The sequence below is a fragment of the Pimephales promelas genome, chromosome 3, assembly GCF_988280905.1.
Source record: "Pimephales promelas chromosome 3, fPimPro1.hap1.1, whole genome shotgun sequence".
Classification (NCBI taxonomy): Eukaryota; Metazoa; Chordata; class Actinopteri; order Cypriniformes; family Leuciscidae; genus Pimephales; species Pimephales promelas.
Genome location: NC_142771.1, coordinates 9,250,071 through 9,266,365, shown reverse-complemented (window position 1 = coordinate 9,266,365; position 16,295 = coordinate 9,250,071). Strand labels below are relative to the sequence as shown.

At 35.1% G+C, this 16,295-nt stretch overlaps 1 protein-coding gene across 1 annotated transcript; it reads left to right on the top strand.

Annotated features, from left to right (window-relative positions):
• The first annotated feature begins 465 nt into the window (after nucleotides 1-465).
• Nucleotides 466-13,618, top strand: LOC148981964 (GTPase IMAP family member 8-like). The gene is made up of 5 exons (XM_089128132.1): nucleotides 466-525; nucleotides 3,485-4,141; nucleotides 4,254-4,322; nucleotides 5,522-6,202; nucleotides 11,788-13,618. The coding sequence occupies exons 1-5, from the start codon at nucleotides 507-509 to the stop codon at nucleotides 13,584-13,586; spliced, it is 3,225 nt and encodes a 1,074-aa protein (XP_088984258.1). The 5' UTR covers nucleotides 466-506; the 3' UTR covers nucleotides 13,587-13,618.
• The last annotated feature ends 2,677 nt before the right edge of the window (nucleotides 13,619-16,295 follow it).

Sequence of the window (16,295 nt, the reverse complement as noted above, 5' to 3'; positions counted from 1 at the left end):
CGTGATTCATATAATACTCTCCTCCCATAAATTTTGCGTCTGAAAGGGAAACTCCTACAAAAGCATAAGCTATAAGATCAGCTGCAAAAATAAACCTGTTCATGCCTTTTCAGTGCAATTTTTTTACTTCATGTCTTTAGTAAATCCTGATGGCCATTTTTTTAACGCTAAAAGACGATTTGTGCTGGCTCAAGTTGTTAGTAAATCTGGCCATAGCTTTCACAAGTTCAGCAAGTTGGCAAATAAATGTATTTCAAAAGGGTATTTCAACTTCCTCCTGAAGCCTCACCAGCACTTCACAGATTGGGTGTTTCGGTTAGTGGTCATGGAGTGCTCTACCAATCAACAGATGAATACATTCGTCTGACATCCAAAATGTGCATTGCATGGAAGGTTCAAAATGTTGATATTTTTTCAATGTAAGCAGTTTTTGAAACTCATCTTGTAATTAATCAACAGATATACCGTACAAGGAGAAGGGAAGACCAAAACAGAGAAGAAACAGCATGAGTGATCCTCCAAACCGTAAGTGCAAAGACGAAGTCCATAATATGCTTTCATAAAACCTTTTTACAATTATGTATGTTGTTTTGACACTCTCTCATGACACTGATATTTACATTGCAATACTTCTGTGAGGACCAATATTGTCTGACAAGATTGACAATTAGCATATGGTTTTGTTCTGGGCAAGAACTCTCTGTCCATCCATGCAACCTACCATGTATTATAGCAGGGAGTGGAGCTATAACCCCATTACACTATAAATAAATATGTTTTTTTTTTTAATCAGTAAACTACATGGCAGCACAGGCTGTCAAACCTTTAACATTAATGGAAACAACAGTCAAATACCATTAACTGAAGTGAAATGTTTAGAATGCAAAACGAAAAAGGTGAGCCGACCATAAACAAGTTTTTTTCATTTAGCTAGATTATAGAGAACTAGATTGTTTCAAACATCACTCAATTGATCACTTAAGTATCTAATTAACTCTAACACCCCTTGTGAAAAAAAGTGCACTTTAGTGTACTTTTATAAAGTGTACTTATTACAAAAATAATACACTTTAAATGAATACACTTAAGTGCGATTTAAAAACAATTTTTTCGGGGTACTGAATGCACATTAAGTGTAATTTATTTCAAATATATCACATATTAAGTTGAAATAAAGTGTAATAAGTTGCAATCAAGTGTGATTTTTTGGAACAACTTAATTGGTACTTTAATACAACTTTATATATACTTTCATAATTGCTTCTAGTGTATTTAAATTATAGTTAAAGTGCACTAAACAATATGATGACACAGAATTAATGTGATTAAAAATATACTTTGAAGTCAGTCAACAATACACTTAAGTGTGAATTAAATACAATTTTTTCGGGGCACTGAATGCACATTAAGTGTAATTTATTTCAAATATATCACATATTAAGTTGAAATAAAGTGTAATAAGTTGCCATTAAGAGTGATTTTTTGGAACAACTTAATTGGTACTTTAATACAACTTTATATACACTCTCACAATTGCTTCCAGTGTATTTAAAATACAGTTAAAGTGCACTACACAATATAATGATGCAATTAATGTGAACTAAAATATACTTTAATGTCAGTCAACAATACACTTAAGTGTGAATTAGGTGTAATGTTTTCGACAAACTTAATGCATATTATATGTAATTGATTTCAAATATCACAGATTAAGCTCAAATTAAATGCTATTAGTTGATATTAAGAGTTATTTTTGAAATATGGTAAAAGTGTACTTCCAAATATACTGACAAGCAAATGTCAACAAAAATATACTTTAATTATATAATAGTGTACTTGTTTATTACATTAAATACATTTTTTAATTAAAAAAAATATAGTTGCAATTTATTTCAAATTTGGACAAAAAAAGTCTTAATAACCTATATAGTTACAATCAACACAAATTCAATTTAAAACCCTCTATATTTACTGACAAAACAATCTCTAAAATAAAAACATAAAAACCTTTCTGTTGATGCACAAGAAAAAACCATAACCTAGGGATTACCAGTACAAACATCATTTTAGAAGCAAACACACATTACATCAAATACACAACCCATGAATTAATACAAACAAAATGTGATGTTGCAAAATGTGAACACTAAGACCCCATTTACACCTGGTATTAAAATGCGATCTGTATCCAGATAAGTTATCCGGATAATAAGTACTGATTCCATTTACACCTGGCCACATAAATGTGTTTTTGCAAAACGGATATAAAAACACATTCCAAGTGCATTAATGCACACAGTCGATATATTCTAGATTAAACACATTTAAAATAAATGAACTAATTGTTTTTGGACAACACACTTGAGTTGAAATTAAAATGAATTACTTTCCATGTTTTCCATTAAAATTATTATTTTATTTAGTATATTAGTCAATTCGTCAAAATAAATTTCATTTAATAACTTTAATAACTTTAAAACACTATAAAATCATAATTATTTAAAATGTAAAACTTAAGTAGACACAATTAAAAAGGGAATTTTTTAAAACATGCACTTAAGTGTGATTAGAAATATTAACATGAAAGTGTACTTTTTTTAACTAAAACTTATGTAGACATTATTAAAAAATGATTTTTTTAAAAACATGCACTTAGGTGTATTTAGAAATATTGTGATGAAAGTGTACTTAATTTAAGTTAAATTTAATTAGATATTATTACAAAGTGCATTTGTAAAAAGTACACTTAAGTGTGTTTATAAATATGATCACGAAAGTGTACTTTCTATAAGTAAAACTTAATTAGACATTATTACAAAGTGCATTTTTAAAAAGTACACTTAAGTGTGTTTATAAATATTGTCATGAAAGTGTACTTACTTTAAGTAAAACTTAATTACATATTATTACAAAGTGCATTTTTAAAAAGTACACTTAAGTGTGTTTATAAATATTGTCATGAAAGTGTACTTACTTTAAGTTAAACTTAATTACATATTATTACAAAGTGCATTTTTAAAAGTGCACTTAAGTGTGTTTATAAATAATGTGATGAAAATGTACTTAGTTTAAGTTAAACTTAAGTGGTCTTTAATTATAATTATATTATATTATCTGCAAGTACACTTTTGAAAAAGTATACTTTCACGAGTTTAAGCACAAAAAAGTACACTTTCAATACAATTAAGCACACTTCTTTTTCACAAGGGACTGCTTCAGTGTTACTTCAACACCCCGCGGCATAGTTCCCATATAAACACAGAGTGGTGTTAATTTAACACCAGTGAACTGTCCCAACTGGGGATGAGAGGAGGAGCTGGGGATTGAGGAGGGGAATTAACTCCTGAACAATGCAATAAAGCAGATAAATAATACAGATGGACCTTAGGGTTGCTTTGATAGGCTGAGAGTCAGCTGATCTGAGCTTGACTTGTCTTACAAGACCTGCCAGAACTAATTCTACTCTTGATTTCTTTCATTCTAGTGTCTGAACTAAGAATTTGGATATTGGGAGAGAACTGGGAAGAGAAAAGCTTAATTGGAAATGCTCTCTTGGGAAGAAAAGCATTTGACACCAACGTTCCTCCTTGCCTTCAGCAGTGTCCTGAGAGAGCCAGAGGATGCGTTGAGAATCAGCGCATATCAGTGATCACCACACCAAATCTCTTTGACAGACAGGTTCCTGAAGCCCAGATTTCTCAAACACTGAAATGTTGCGATGAAATGTCAGCTCCAGGTCCACATGTGCTTCTGCCAATTCTGCATCCAGATCACACAGAGAAGAACAGATATATAATGGAGTTTATGAATAAATTGTCAGATGATATCATTCAACATACCATAGTAGTGCTGATGGATTACAGCAGTGCTGAGGAGAATGAAGCTGTTCACAGCTTACTCAGCAAAAAATGGATGTACCACAAATTTTATGAAAAAAGTGTCCATTCCCAGTTTCATTTATTTGAGAAAATCACGACCTTGGATAAAAATAATAAGGGACGGCATTTCACTCGAGAAAAGTATGAGTTACCACCAGATATGCCATCTATATCACGTGAACAGCCACATCATGAGATTAAAAAGATGGAAACAGTGGAACAGAGAGGAAAAAGTCAGAAGTTAAGTTCCTTAATTAAGACTGGTAAGTGTAATGGCAAGGTATTAAAATAAAGCTTCAAGTTAAATATACATAAAAAGGCAATATAAAAAAGCTCATAAGCATTAATTTGATGATACTGTATTTTCCCCTCCAGTACCTAAGATCTCACAAATACTTTCAATACTGAAACCCTCGTCACATCACAGCACAACGGATGCAGACAGTAAGTGATCATTTACAATCCTAGTATCTCACACAATATTCAGACTACACTAGAGGTAAATTAGAGGTTTGTATCGGAACAATTGTTTTGTCTTTCTGCTACACAGGATTTATTCAGTTAATATATGAGTTGAAACGTGTTTAAGATTTATCTGACAAACATTAATGCTAGAAAAGTTTGTGCTAAAAACCTGCAATTTGTATAAAACCCAAAGTAGTCCCAATAAACAATAAAACAATATCTTAAAAAACACTATACAATTTATCTGATTGTAATGGTTAAAGGGTGTAAAATGCTATGGTTAAAACCTGTTAAATTGGTTAACACTAATTTTCCATTCTATAAACAGAGAATTACTTTAATTGATCAAACTAGATATTACGTGTAATTTTACAGAAAAATACTATTAAATTTACATGTTTTAATTTTACACAAATAAACTGATATTCCCAGAATTCCCCGCAAGACGTCACATTTGAAGTATTTCCGTTAAAATGACTATGTTTCTTATTGTTTTTCATTAGGATTTTATGTTTGCCAAATTAGTCTGGTGATGTAGGACTGTGCGCGACTTATCAGTTCGTACTGGATTTTGTGCTCTGCATACAAGCTTAATAAAGCCTGAACCTTGACGTCTGTCCATCTGTAATTTGTTTAGCTCTGTTGCGGATTCGAATAGCAAGCAACTCTTACTGCACACAATCAACCAATTAGCATGTTCAGTGTCCAAGTCCCATTCCCGAAAGTTCCTGAATGTTGAAAAAGTACTACATCACAAACATGGGACTTTCTGAGGGGGAAATTATTACCCAGAACTTCATTTAGAGCCTGGTCCCGGTGGACTAAATAAATCCCAAAGTCCCTGTGAAAAGATCCTGCGGTGAAAATGCAGCTCTACTATTTACCTTCTCAGAAAAGCTGCTTTGATGTAACATGTGGCTGTCTCATTGCACCATAAATTTTACAGTGAATCCGATAAGAAATTTGATCATTAATCAGACACCCCAATCCGTAATATAATGCTGTTGTTGTTTCACATACTTTAAGGGAACACTGATGATCTTTAAAACAAATATTTGTCATGTTGTAAGAAGTAGAAAAGAAATCTAAAAATGATGTGAAATAAGTCAATCTGAATTGATTAAAAAAGAGAAAAAGATTTAATGTTTTTAAACTATTGTTTTACTTGTTTGTTTCAGTGGATAACCAGTTTTATCAAAATCTCAATCTGGTGATGTTTGGAAGGGGCAGCACTGAAAAGACTTTCACAGCAAACACAATACTACCAGTGGTGACTCAATCTGAAACAATCCATCAATGTGTGAAGAAAGAAGGCGTATGCCACACACCTTCATCTGGATATCAGGTCACCCTGGTTGAAATGCCGGAGCTATACAATACGTCTCTGTCTCAGGAGGATGTGCTGTGTGAGGCATACTGTGCTCTGTCTCTATGTTCATTTAACATACACACATTTCTCCTGGTCCTTCCTGTCAGTCCTCTCACTGATGAAGATAAAGGAGACATTAAAGTGCTCAGTGACATATTTGACACAGCAGACGGGAAGTTCTGGGATCATCTAATGATCTTGTTCTTATGGCAGGGTGACAGGAAGGACAAAATCATCAGTGATTTCATATATAAAAACAGAGATATTCAACAAATTGTTCAGAAATGTGGAAACAAATACCACATACTTACTGAGCAAAGACATGACAGTGGGCAGCTCTCAGAACTGCTCAGTGTGATAACTAGCAGGAATACTAGCTACTCAGATGCCACATATCAGCAAGCACAGATGGAGAAAAGGATTCAACTGGAGGACAGAATTAAGGAAATGGAGGAAGAAAACAGAGAGTTAAAAATGATCAAACAAACAGGTAAGACAAACCTTAATACCTTAATATGTAAATATCTAAACAGTATTTTTCTATTTAGCTTACAGTCCTTATTCACTTATGATCTTAAAGAAGTAGTTCACTTCTAAAAAAAACTTTTGCTGATAATTTTCTTACCCCCATGTCATCCAAGATGTCCATGTCTTTCTTTCTTCAGTTGAAAAGAAATTAAGGTTTTTAATGAAAACATTCCAGGATTTTTCTCCATATAACGCACTTTACTGGGAACCAAACGGTTCAAGGTCCAAAAGACAGTTTCAGTGCAAACTGCAAACTGTTCAAAGGGCTTTAAACGATTGCAGACGATGGATAAGGGTCTTATCAAGCGAAACAATCGCTCATTTAATAAATAAATAACAAAGTTTAAGTTTTATAAGCTCAAATGGACGCCTTGCTCTGTTCTGTGACACACATTCGTTAATCTCCTGTTTGAACTCGTTCATCAAAATGAATTAATCTTTTTCTGAGTCAATTCGTTCATTTCGTTCGTTTAATGAACCAAATGACTCGGAAAAAAGATTTGTTCATTTTGCTAAGCGAGTTCGAACAGGAGAGTCACGAATGCACATCAGATTGTTTCGCTTGATAAGACCCTTATCCATCGTCTGGAATCGCTTAAAGCCCTTTGAACAGTTTGCACTGAAACTGTCTTTTGGACCTTTAACCGTTTAGTTCCCAAGAAAGTCCATTATATGGAAAAGAATCCTGGAAATCCTTTCATCAAAAACCTTAATTTCTTTTTGACTGAAGAAAGAATGACGTGGACATCTTGGACATCTTGTTTTTAAAGTGAACTACTCCTTTAAATGATTTTGTTTTATGGTGCTGAAAGGTTTTCAAATATATGGTTCTCAGGCTTCTTTTATAAATACTTTTTCTCTCAGTATAACCTACATATTCTCCAAATGTTTTATGGTATAGAAAGTTAGAAAATGTTAAACATTTTATTTCACTTTTTTATTTCTCTTATTTTAAGCTGTTCTGTACAGTTGCACTGTAAGGCAAGGCAAGTTTATTTATATAGCACATTTCATACACAATGGCAATTCAAAGTGCTTTACATAGAAGAAATTAAAATAATCAAAAGAAATCAGAATAATTAAAACAATTTAGAATAAAAAATAAAATGAAGTACAGTAACAGTCGGACGAACAGTGGCACAGTGCTCATTCAGTAAATGCACAGCTAAACAGATGTGTTTTGAGTCTGGATTTGAATGTGACTACTGTAGGAGCACACCTGATCTCTTCTGGAAGCTGGTTCCAGCTGCGGCTGGCATAATAGCTAAAAGCAGACTCTCCATGCTTAGAGTGAACCCTTGGTATTTCTAGCTGATGTGATCCTAATGATCTGAGCGATCTGTTGGGTTTATATTCAGTGAGCATATCTGCAATATATTGAGGTCCTAACCCATTAAATGATTTATATACCAGTAATAATACTTTAAAATCAATCCTAAATGTAACTGGTAGCCAGTGTAAAGACCTGAGGACTGGTGTGATATGTTCATATTTTCTGGTCCTGCTCAGAATCCTGGCAGCAGCGTTCTGTATGAGCTGCAACTGTCTTATGGTCTTTTTAGGAAGGCCAGTGAGGAGGCCATTACAGTAATCCACCCTGCTGGTGATGAAAGCATGCACAAGTTTCTCTAAGTCTTGACTGGAAACAAAGCATCTAATTCTTGAAATATTTTTCAGATGATAGTATGCTGATTTAGTTATTGCTTTGACATGATTATTGAAACTAAGGTCTGACTCCAGAGACACACCAAGATTCCTGACTTGATTTTTAGTTGTTAGACCCCTAGCGTCAAGGTATGCATTCACCTTAAGAACTTCATCTTTGTTTCCAAACGCAATAACTTCAGTTTTGTCTTTGTTTAACTGCAGAAAGTTTTGACACATCCAACCGTTTACTTCATCAATGCATTGGCACAGGGAGTCAATGGGGCTGTAGTCGTTAGGCGATAGGGCTAAGTAGAGCTGTGTGTCGTCTGCATAGCTACGGTAAGCGATTTGGTTCTTTTTCATTATTTGGCTCATTGGGAGCATATACAGGTTGAACAGGAGTGGCGCAAGAATCGAGCCCTGAGGGACTCCGCAAGTCATGGATGTCCACTCAGACTTATGTAATCCCATACTCACATAATAACCTCTCCCTTCTAAGTATGACCTGAACCATTTTAGGACTATCCCAGAAAGCCCCACCCAGTTTTCCAGCCTGTCAAGAAGTATGTTGTGATCAACAGTGTCAAATGCAGCACTGAGGTCGAGTAGTACCAACACGGATAATTTGCCTGTATCAGTATTTAAGCGATTTAAGCGTTTATTATCTTTATGAGCGCTGTCTCCGTGCTGTGATGCGATCGGAAACCAGATTGAAAATTGTCAAAGTATCCATTTGAGCTTAAGAATTTGTTCAGCTGATTGAAGACAACTTTTTCAATGATCTTGCCTATGAAAGGAAGATTTGAGATCGGTCTATAAATCTCAAAACCCCACTGTTCGTCCGACTGTTTCTGTACTTCATTTTATTCTAAATGGTTTTAATTTACTGTATTTTATTCTTATCATAATTTTTATTTTTCATTATTTCTTATTTTTTATTCTAAACTGTTTTAATTATTCTGATTTCTTTTGATTATTTTAATTTCTTCTATGTAAAGCACTTTGAATTGCCATTGTGTATGAAATGTGCTATATAAATAAACTTGCCTTGCCTTGCCTTACAGTAGCAAAAAGAGTGCGTGTGTTGTTTATATTGCTGTTTATAATATTTGAGAAGAAAGTCCGTCTAGCTTTGCCTAGTTCCCTATTGAACGCATGGATGCTGTCTTTGTAGATGTTATAATGGACTACAAGTTTTGTCTTCCGCCACATGCGTTCTGCTCTTCTGCATTGTCTTTTCATATTTTGCACTGTTGTTGAGTTTCTCCAAGGTGCTTTTTGTCTGCCACTATTCTTCCTGACTTTCACAGGAGCAATATCATCAATTACACTCTTAATCTTTGAGTTAAAAGAATCAAGGAGAAAATCAACAGAGTCGGCAGATATGCTTGGTTTTAAAGCCTTTTATAGCCTTCATAAATAGCACACCAGTGTTTTCATTTAAGCATCTCTTCTTGACAGACACAGCTCTAGCTTCAATGGCAGGAGAGATCAATATATTAAAGAAAATACAGAAATGGTCAGACAGTGCTACATCCTTAATAACAATCGATGAGATGTTTAAACCCGTACTGATAAGTAAATCTAGAGTGTGTCCACGATTGTGTGTGGGACCGTGTACATGCTGTGTCAGATCATCTGCATTATCTATGTGAATGTTAAAATCTCCAGCAATGGCAAAACAGTCAAACTCAGAGGCAATTGTTGATAACAGTTCTGTAAAGTCCTCAGCAAAGGCTGGAGAGTATTTTGGAGGCCTGTAAATAATGATAAGTAAAATACATGGAGCACCTTTTAACACTATACCCAGATATTCGAAAGAGGGGTAATTCCCAAATGATATTTGCTTACATTGATAAACATCTTTAAAAAGAACAGCTAAGCCCCCGCCTCTCTTACCCGCTCTGCAGACACTCATATAAGTAAAGTTAAGAGGGGATGTTTTGTTTAGGACCGTTGCACTACAGCTGTCTTCTAGCCAAGTTTCAGTTAGAAACATGAAGTCCAGGTTGTGTGTGGTTATTAAGTCATTGACTAGAAGTGATTTATTTTTAATGGAGCGGATGTTTAAAAGTGCTAACTTTATAGTCTTACTTTTTGTCCCCACAGCAGTCTTAGTTTGGCGTGTAATGGACACCAGATTAGATGGGTTTGCTGAACGGCTGTTGAAGACCTTAGATTTTCTATCATGTAAATGAACAGCAATAGAGAAAGATTCAGGCACACTGGGTTCCCGCTTGTTCTGTAAACATTTGATAAAGTTATTGTTTTCATAGCGAGGACCCGAAATATTTCACTTAGAGCTGGTATCAGTTGTTTTTGGTTCACCTCGAGCCGATGGAGGAGGCTGTGGGCCCTGGCGCTGTGGCAGAGGCCGAAGAGCTCTCGGAGGAGGAGGGGGAGGGCGAGCTGGGCCCGAAAGCTTTGGTGGTTGTCGGGCCTGCCGTTTTTGGTTGGTATCTGGGGGCTTGCAGCAAAAGAGTGGGACATGAGAAACTTGAGACAGTCATATTTTATTAGAGCAATAGCGATGTGTTTAGCCTGTTTATCAGTAATAAATAAGAAACAAAAAAGAGTGTCTTGAAAAACCCTCTTTTGTGCAGAATTACTTCCTTCTACCATGGATTTAAGGTGACAGTTTCACAGAAATGATTAACATGCATTTAGTGATGATCATCATCAATAAATAGTCAACATCACCTGGTTACAATTTCTCTCCGATTTTCTTGCCACATGAATGTGATTTATAAACACACATTTACAGCAATCAAAGAAAAGCTAATGTTAAAAAGTCAAGGGTCAAGAGTCCAACTAAAGGAAATTCTGATCTCAATAATAGTGATTTCAAACTTTATTATTTTCAATACAACATCATCATCTAAACCTCAGCCACAGCTGCCAGGTTTCTTTTAACCATAAACTTAAGTTCAATGCCATAAAACCTAGAATATTAGTACAGTATTTTTTTACGGCAAAGCACTTGCAACCAGCTGCCAGTTTTTATCGCAAACTTCAGTTCAATGACGTAAAAACCTAAAATATTACTACTGTATTTTTTACAGTGTACTATCAAAATCTTTTACTGTAAAATTTCATGAAATGTCCTGTGAAATCTATTACATTTTTTCACAGTATATAGTAAGGTTACATACTGTTAACCAATAAACATGTTTTTTCCCCGCTGCATTTTTACAGTCTTTACTGTTAAAATGATGATTTTTTTACAGTGTCATTCTAAAACATCACTTTCGAACTAGCAAACAAATGAATGCTGAGTCGCTTCATTCAAGCTTATTGTATTATGTAGAGTTTTATGGTATTATGAGAGAGACATCGACTAAAGTGTATAACCTGCATCCAGTATTCATTCTTTAAGTTAATATATGTAATATTTGAATATCAGATGAGAAAAAAGTGTTATATTTGTATTTGTCCTTTTTAGCATTTTAGTCTCGCTAGGTCTCATGGCATGAGATCTCATCACGCCCCTTAGAATAATGGTATAATAACAAATGCAGATAGCAAACAAAGAGAGCAAGAGTACAAATCAAAGTCAAGTTAACTAAGACAAAGAACTTAGGAAGGTAATAAACAGAACTGTGTTTTCTCTCTTGTTGCAAAGTCTTGTTAGTGTTACACCTCATTTCTGAGCGTTCTCTCTCTTTCTCTCTCTTGATCTTTTGCCTTATTTCCTGGATGTCCCTGCTCGCCTGTGTTTTCTGCACTGTTGTCTATTTTGATTATATGCCCTGTGTTTTGACCATTTGCCTGATTTATGGATTAAGCTGCATTTTGATCTTGAAGACCCATGTCTTCAAACAGTTCATTAAACAAATAAAAATAGATGTAAACAGCATCAACAATGATAATTACAAAAATGTTTTCCTCTTCTTTCCTCAGCTGAATATGAGAGCCAGATAACAAGTACAAACTGTGTAAGGATTGTACTTGTTGGGAAAACTGGAAATGGGAAAAGTGCGACAGGAAACACCATTCTCAACGAAGAAGTCTTTAAATCAGATTGTTGTCTGAAATCAGTGACATCTTCGTGTCAGAAAGAAGAGGGGTTTGTTGGTAGGACTCCAGTAGCTGTTGTTGATACTCCAGGCCTGTTTGACAAACATGTCTCAAATGAAGTTGTGAAGGAAGAGATTCTGAAGTGCATCAGTCTCCTCTCTCCAGGACCTCATGTGTTCCTGCTGGTGATTAGAATCGGAAGATACACAGAGGAAGAAACACAAACTCTAAATATGATCAAGGAAACCTTTGGAAAAAATGCTGGGATATTCAGCATTATCATATTCACCCATGGAGATATGCTGAAATCTCGGACAATTGAGAGTTTCCTGGAAGATGCAGATTCAGACATGAAGATGTTAATCAGAGATTGTGGAGGAAGATATCATGTGATCGACAATACAAATCAAGGTGATTCTAATCAAGTCACTGACTTACTGGAAAAAATCAACAGAATGGTTGAAAAGAATGGAGGAGGATGTTACACGAATGAGATGTTCAAAGAAGCAGAAGCTGCCATAAAACAGGAAACAGAGAGAATATTAAAAGAAAAAGAGAAGGAAATGGAGAGAGAGCGAAAACGTCTGCATGAAAAGTACACGCAGGAGATTGCTGAAATAGAGAGGAAAATGGACAAACAGAGAGAACAAATGGAGAGAGAGAGGAAGGTAAGAGAAGAAGAACTCAGAATCAAGGAAGAGTTCTTGCAAAATGAACTGAAGAGAAGAGATGATCAAGAACAGAAGGAGAAGAAAGAAAGACAAGAAGCTGAAGAGCAAAGAAGAATTGAAGAGGAGAGGAAACAGGAGCAATGGGACAGGGAAAGGCAAGAAATAGAAGCAAAACGGATGAAATTAGACAAAGAGCAACAAAAGAGAGACCATGAGTATAGGGAGAAGTATGACAAAGAGTGGAGAGAAATGGAGAAACTTCACAAAGAGAGGCTGAAGAGAGAACATGAGGAAGAATACCAGAAAAGGCTTAAAGAGGAGAGGAGTGAATGGGAGCTGAAAGAAAAAACAATGATTGAAGAATTTGAACAGGAAAAAAGAAAAAGAGAAGAAAGGGAGAATGAGAGGATTGAAAAGGAGCTTAAAGAAAGACAGAGAATAGAGAGAGAGTTTGAGAGCAGTAAACTAGAGTTGAGAAAACAAAAAGAAAAATGGGAGAAAACATGGAAGGAGGAGTGGGATAAAAGAGTGAGAGAGGAGGAGAAGAGAAGGGAAGAAGAGAGAGAAAAACTGAAAAAGCTTGAAGAGGCATTTGAACGAGAGCGTAAAGAGGAGGAGGAAAAGAGAAAGAAAGAAGATAAAGCCAGGCGAGAACAGGAGGAGAAAGAACGAACAGAGATGGAGGAAGAGTATAAAAAGAAAATAAAAGAACTGAAGAGAACTTATGAAGATGAGGCTAGAAAACAAGCAGAAGAATTCAATGAATTCAGAGAGAAATATAAGAAAGACTTTTGTGCTCTTATGGCAAAGCATGAACTAGAGATGCAGGAGCTGATGTTAAAGCATGAAAAAGAGTGCCTTGATAATAAAAACGAGTACAGTGTACTGAGTGAACTCTCAAGGCATAAAGAGAAGGATCTGAAAGAAAAAATGAAAGACACAGAAGAGAGACACCAAAGAGAGATTAATGAGCTGAAGAAGAAGTATGAGGATAAATGTGTTTTACTGTAGGCCAGTGGTTCTCAATATGGAGGGAATAAAAACACAGACAGGGCATTATTTGGGTACACTGTTTATTTAATTTCTTTTCAAGTAGAATGCACATAAAAAACAAAAGTCTGGTTTTACATCACCTGTACAAATTACGTCCAGAGGTGAAAGGGTTAGTTCACCCAAAATGGTAGTCAATGGAGAATGAGTTCTGTTTGATTAAAACATTCTTCCAAATATCTTCCTTTGTGTTCAGCAGAACAAATAAACACATAGAGGTTTTGAACAACTTGAGGGTGAGTAAATACTGACAGAATTTTCATTTTTGGGTGAACTAACCCTTGAAGACGTTTCTTGTTAATGCGAAATCCAGCACTGTTGCTGGACGACCCTAACACGGTTGTCAAACCTTATAGACATTGTCTATGTAAATGATTGTGTATTGTTTCCTGTCCTCACCATGTCCTTTTTATTTAGTTAACTAACATGTATAATTAAATTCACTATATTGATTTATGTATTGCATAAAGAACACTAACAAGACCGGTCACCATGTTAAATGTTTATTGTTTGCAATTGACCACTTGAGGAAATAAATTGTCATACTTACGTACCGGAACATTTTACAATACCAAACAGATTAAAATTGGTCACAGTAACTGCCACCATTTTTAAATGTCTGTTTCCCGCCAACAGAACACAGAGTGAAAGTTCTCATGTTTGAGGGGGAAATTGGTCTTCTGTTGGATTAGACGTTAAGCATTATTAGACCTTAATAATTAATTGAGTTTGTTTTGTTTCATATGCTTGTATATTTTTGCAATTATTCTTAATTCTATTTGTTACAGTTAAATATATATATATATATATATATTTTCTTTCTTAAATTTCTTCATTTCCTTTCATTACTGAATGGTTTAGTCCAAGTGTGAGGGGCTTATCCTTTTTAACAGGGCCTCTCAGTGTCATAAAGGAGCTCATAGAGTGAGTTGGGAGATATTTGTTACTCTACTTTTGGTCAATTTGTTGACATAGCCAGAAGTTTTTGAACAGATTAATTTGAACAATTTATTTTATTTTTATTTTTTTGGATGTTTTGTTTTGTGGGGATTTCCACTGAAAATATGCACTCTATTGGATTAAATACTGACCTTTTTTGAATTCATCTTCACGTTGCTTCATGTTTACGCCTCCATCAGCTGGTACATTCAGAGCAGTGGTGCTGCTACTGCTTGAACATCTTTGGGGGCCTCTTGATGACAGTTGGCACACCACTGTCTCTGTTACAGGCGTGAACAGTTAAATAAAAAAAATTGTTGACATGTTTGCCAACTTCGCTGGCTTTTCTCTCTTTTGATTAAAAAAATTGCTCAACGTGTTGAAGGACTGAAACAACAATTTGTCCGTGATTTCAGTGAGGATTTCAGTTCATTTGTTTGGGTTCGAGATCCTTGTTTTACAGTTGTTTTACGAAAATGTTTTACAGTGATAGAATATCTTGCTCAAAGTAGTCATATGGCTGGTTTCACAGACAAGGCTTAATCCTAGTCTCAGACTAAAATGCATATTTGAGCTGTTTAAATTGAAAGCAACTAAGAATATGTCATACCAATGTTTTGTCTCAAGATTTTTTGGTGTTTTGCATACCAGTAATGTTTTTTCTAAAGTGTGTTGTGGAAAAATTATGCAGTTGTACTGTTATACTGTAAGTCATGTTGTGTGTTGGAATCAACCAAACAACAATTTATAAAGAAATGGTTTATTTAAAAAAAACGCACCAGAAGATGTTATTGCAATTGATTTATTGAAAAAAGTGGTTTATAAAGAAAAGCATACCACAATGAATGTCTTAAACTCCGGCGCAAAATGAACCTTTGATCTGATAACACATTGGTAGTCAACGGTTCTCTGAGATTTATTTTCATGATAATCGAATTTAAAGAGTTTTATCTTTAAAAGCTCTTAACTCTAGTGTATAGGGCAAAGAGTAATAAAAAATTCTAGTTAATACCACTATCAAGGCTCAAAATAGCCCCACACTAACACAGTAATAAGGGTCCATGCATGCAAACCAAAGCATTGAGAACTTTGTAAGTGTACAGACCGTTTAATAAGAAGATACTTTATAAAGACAGTCCAATTCGTGAATACAGGCAGGAGCCATCTTTGGAAAACAGTCACGACAACTCGAACCACGAACGCAAACCATGGACTGTCTTTATAAAATATCTTCTTATTAAATTGTTTGCTCGCTTAGTTTTCTGAATGAAAACGTTCTATTATTGCTGTAAATTAATTATAAATATCTTGACAATATGAATTAAGTTAAGAGGAAGACGAGCTGTCAGATGAGGAATACATACCACAGTCTGAGTCAGACAATCAGTCAGACAGTTCAGATGAACTGACAACAAGACCAGGAAGATATGATCAAGCTAAACTCCGCACAGATGACCCCTCTGACCCCCCTGAAATTATCTAAGGAAAAACAATCTTAAATGCCAGGGAAGCAGCATGTGTGTATGAAGAGTCTAGCTTGCTTTGTCATGAGGAGCAGTTGACTGATGTTGAGACAGACAGTGAAACTTTCACAGAAAGCAAGGACCAGAGGTACGCAGGTCAACAGATGTAAGTTATGTCATAACCCCGATCAGACAACAGAGAGGACAGTACTGAGAAGATTTTGAATGCAAAAGGCAGCAACGTTGAGAGAGGGAGGCAAACCCTTAC